The 5062-nt window shown below is 28.7% G+C and overlaps 1 protein-coding gene across 1 annotated transcript in view; it reads left to right on the top strand.

Annotated features, from left to right (window-relative positions):
* LOC106457818 overlaps window positions 1–4405 on the top strand; it is a 25429-nt gene extending 21024 nt beyond the window's left edge. The window contains exon 7 of the mRNA XM_013917268.2: window positions 4063–4405. Coding sequence (XP_013772722.1) covers window positions 4063–4124 — 62 coding nt within the window. The 3' untranslated portion in view covers window positions 4125–4405. The remainder of the gene's footprint in view (window positions 1–4062) is intronic.
* Window positions 4406–5062: the final 657 nt, after the last annotated feature.

The following is a 5062-nucleotide window of genomic DNA, read 5'->3' as shown; positions in this document are numbered from 1 at the left end:
GATTAGTGTCTGGCGAAAAGCTTCAGCAGATATTTCCTTTGCAACATCTCAACCAACAGTTGGTCTAGTTATCAATGCTATTTTCAAGTTTTGAACAACTTGACTCTCAAGATCTACATATCTACATGTGCCGATGTTTCCGTTTATCAATGTTATATTTTAAGATCTGTGCAAGAACTCAGCTAACAGATGTTTCTGCATATAAAAGCTATCTTCAAGTTTTGTTTTTATTGCAAATTCAGATTAATAAGAGTCTCTTGTTGATAATATGGAATCTTTTCATTTCATCAGGATGTTTCTGTAAATGGTAATCCTGTGAAATTCGTTTTTGTTGCCATTGGCAGCATGCAAGCACTTTACACTTCAGCTGTATAAACTCATAACATTTCATCTCCTTTGCCAGTTTTATGAAACATATGTAAATAGAATCGAACATGCTATCCACCTATAGAATGAGCTGAATATCAGTGAGAAATAGCTATAAACTAAAACATACTTTTTTTAACAGTTTAAAATAGAAAATTGCAAATTTTCTAGCTTTGACTCAACTATTATGTGGTACAGGACTGTATAGATTGTAGCCAGAAATGGTCAGAAAGAGGGGTAAAGTGCCAGAAAGCTACTTAAAAAATTGGGTTGTGGGGATCTTAGTGTTGGTAACCAAACGTGACACAATTTATAATTAAATGTGCTATTACTACTTGCACTTAGGATTTCTTTACCTAAACATTAGTGTTATCATAAACAACCTTGTACCTTTTTAAAATATATTTAAAGAGTTACTGACTGTGTACCTTAAACAGATATGTTTCACTTGTATATCTGTATTCATCAATAGGAAAACTGAACGTTTGAACACTTTGTATTGTTACATAATTTGTTTAAATCATTTTTAATAACAAAAGAAATGAGAAAGTCATTCCTTTACAGAAAGTATTTAAAATTCATGTTGATTCCTTGATGATTACCAACTACATTATGTGCACATTCCATCAAAATTCTAAGTGTTACTTAAAACTAAAAGGTACAAGTCAAAGTGAAGATAGCTTTATGGTAAGTGAATAGAAAAAGAGTTACCCAATATTTTAAGGTTTAGATCCAAAAAATGTAATTGTTTGTTCCTTCACAGTAAATTTAATGCTTAAAACAATTTTTTTTAAATAGTTCACAGGAGACAGAACCCTGGTTTACGTGTACAAGTATCATTAAAACATCAATAAAATAACAAATAGTTTATATTTTTCAGGACACTGTTTTTGACCAACCTTGTTCATAGTACCAGATATTTGAAACTGTTCTTTACTGTAACTTCACTTTTCACAGGTGTTGTACAAAATCCAACTAAAAACTGTTAAATTGTGATTATAAGTTTTAATACTTGAGACCATAGGTCTTATTGAATAACAATTTTTTTGTATTTTAGACAGACCATATAAAATGCTGCAGTGAGAGCCAACTGGTTGAATTTGATTAAAACTATTAAGAGAAATTTCTTCTGTTAACTTCTGATAAATACTTGATTTTCTCTTTGATTATTTGGATCTTAGTATAGAACATAAACTTTTGTGTTATGTGATAAAATTTCCATATTTTTTTCATCAGACTTCATGTATTGTACTTACTTTACTCAGAAGTTCTTAGTAATAATTCCTTACTAAGAATAACAACCTCATTTCCTTTATGTGGTTTTAAAAGAATTAAATGTTTGAAATAAGACAATTATTTTAAGGCTTTCTTAATTCTTCTTTAAAATTTTATGTTCTAGACTAAGATCCAACTAATCTAAAAGAAAACGAATTATTTATTACACATAAAGAGAAGAAATTAATTTCTCTCAAAATTTCAATGAAGAATCAGTTCTGGTTAAACTTGATATTTCACTTATCAAACCTTTATCTATCTGGTATGCAAAAAAGGTAAAGATTTTAAAAGTTGCAGAAAAAAAAGGACTTCAAAGTTAGTAGAAGAAAAACATACTTTTAGGTGTTATTGAAACTTAAGCCTACATTCTAAAATTTATCTCAATATTTGAGTATTTATAATTAAACAAGCTATCAATTACCTTATCAGATTCATTAAAAATTTAACTTGTATACTATTTTTAAGACAATATTTTCATGGTTGTACACTATTCAGACTACTAAAATGGTGGTCAAGATGGACAGCTAAGGCTACAGCTTGATTTATTTTAAGAACGTTGTTTGAGCTATCTTTGAGACATGTTTGATTTAGATTTTATAAATGAAATCCACTGATTAAAGGAAAAGACAGAAAAATATATTATCCAAGATTTTTGGCTACCCAACATACTTTATCAAGAAGTTTTCAACTCTGCTTGTTTTTACAGTTACAACAAAAAGATTGACAAATCTTATAGCTTTAACTTGTAACATGTAGACATTACAAGATCTAGGATATTGTTATGTTTAACTATTTCGGACTTGCTGTGGGACGTTTCACACACCATTTTCAAAATAAAAATTTGACTTAAACTTCATGGACAGAGACTTTGTATAAGAATTTATAGAATACCTTAACATTTTTGCATTTGAATTTTTTTAAATATATTTTTTCTCTAGTGATATTTAAATAGAACTCAGACACTATAGTACAAGGTAGAATTTTATTTTTAATCTGTACAAGTAACTTGTGATCAGTTATAATGCATTCACCAATAAAGCCACAATCTTAGAGTGACATGTCTCTGTTTTGGTATGTGAGGATGTGCATTTTGAAATAAATATTTTTATAATTCATAAGATTTTAGAATGACATTTTAGTTACAGAAAGATCTGTTGATGAAAGTTGTATCCAGTTTTATGCTCAATTACATTTGTGTAACCTTATATAGCTGCTGCTGCTATATAGATACCAACATACAATGCTTGAAGTTTTATACTTTAATTAATGTAACATTTTTAATGAAAATTTGCTTAGGCACAATATCTTATCAAATGAAACCATGGTACCATTAATATCCTATTTTATACAAGGCCAAAGTGCCTATAGAGGATTGTTATTGATTCAGATAAGACTGCCTCAGAATTAAGCAGAGTTCCAAGTTAAATCCACAGCTATATTTTAATAACAATGCATGCAATACCAAAGTCATCGTAAACCTTATAGTGCATTTCTTTAAGTTTTATCACAATGCGTCAGTTCGTGAAAAATATGACAAAATATTGGGCCAAAAATTATGTAGACTGTAAGTTGTATGGTAGTCCAAATGTTTTTTTAGCTGGCCTAACTGTGCCTAGCATTACACTTGTGGGGTTCTGGCACTATTGTTATATCACTTTGTTTAATGCTATTCACTCTGACTTAATTTTGGCTATCTTATGTATACCACAGAGAGGCATATTTTGGTAAGGATTTTTTACACTGAATCCAATGATAATGGCTTTTTAGCACTTGTCTCAAATAAAAGATATAATAATTTAATTAAATATAAAATATTTGATATTTTATCAAATTTTCCAATTTTCCCTTGTTCATGGGAATACAAAATGCCTGGTTTCAAAGAGGTTAATGTACTTTATAATCTTTCTTCAAATGAAGACAAGCCCAAGAATGAATATTCAGGTTCAAGCATCTAAAGATAGAGTATTTGATAATTATTTATATCATTAGAATCTTTATTATTATTTTATTTTATTTACATTGAAAATGTCCCATGGTCAACATTTCATTCAGTCTTGGGATGTGAGTGTTTTTGAGTAGGTAAGCCATCTTGTTTTCTATCACATTTTATTTCAGGTTTCAAATTAAATAGTAATTGAAAAATTATTTTATTTTTCTAGATGCTATGGTGGGGAAGTAATGGTTTACTTGGTATTGGATTCACCTGTAATAACTTATTTGTATTCAAAAAAAGGCTTATAAGTTTATCAACTATTTATGTAGCAGTAGAGAAAGACTGATTTGTTTAGAAATAGAGAACTGTCCGAGAAAATATATTAATATGTATTCCATTTTGAAGACTAAAATGTACATATTGGCTTAGCCTACTTGAGTTTATCTATTTTCCCACCATGTATAATTATAAATATTTATCATATTTAGGTATACCTGAGCCAAGTAAAACGTCCATAGAAGACTGGCTAGATAGCGTCCTAGAAGATTAAAAACATAATTCGTATAAAATAAAAGTATGAAGAACCAGCAGAGCTTATTCAAGGACAAATTTTCTTTTTCCTTAACTTGTTTTAATGTATTTTATTTTCATATTACTATTGTATGTATTGCACTTTATGTTTCTGCTATGAAGATATGGTATATCTAATTCTAAAGTGCCAATATTCATAAATTATAAAATAAAACAATGAATATGAAGCTTTTTAGTACTGAATTAGTTTGTATTTTTTTGTGTGTGTGAGAACTGGCACATAAAGAGATTATGTTCAGAGCATGTTCAGTGTCATTTTATTTAAGTTAGTGTACAAAAAAGGTTATTGTTTGAAAGAAAAAAAGTTGTGTATTTTATAGACAAACACTTGTAGTGTAGTCTAACCCTAAAGTAGTGTAAGGTTGTTTGTTTTATACATTGATCTTAGTTTAGTTAATGCAGTTAGATTCATAAACAAGTTAAATCCAAGCAGTGAAATAAATGATATAATGAAAGTGACCTTTTTTTTTAAAGTTTACTAATATATATTTTAAATACGAAATTAAGAACATGACATTGAGGTAAATTTTGGACAAAAAAGCAACAACTTTTTTGATTGTGCATTAATCATGAGCTGAATTATGCTAAAATATTTATTATACACCATTTGTGTTTTTCATTAAGCTATTTACCATATAAGAAGTTTTCTTTCTATACCCTGCAGTGTATGTAATGCTACCAAAACCTGCCACGTGTAGGAATCTCCAGCCCGTAATTTTTACCGATTACCATGTGGTCAAATTTTTCCACATGTTTTGTTGTTATAGCTGAACGCCAACATATTTTAATGCTCTTTCATATATACACCTGGAAAAAAGTTAAGCACCCCCAAATATTTTTCAGGATTGCTTATTGAAAATAAGGTTTAATTTTCATGATGTTGAGCAATGTTCATAA

This window comes from Limulus polyphemus, unplaced genomic scaffold (assembly GCF_000517525.1).
Source record: "Limulus polyphemus unplaced genomic scaffold, Limulus_polyphemus-2.1.2 Scaffold377, whole genome shotgun sequence".
Taxonomy (NCBI): Eukaryota; Metazoa; Arthropoda; class Merostomata; order Xiphosura; family Limulidae; genus Limulus; species Limulus polyphemus.
This window is presented reverse-complemented; position numbering and strand designations above follow the sequence as displayed.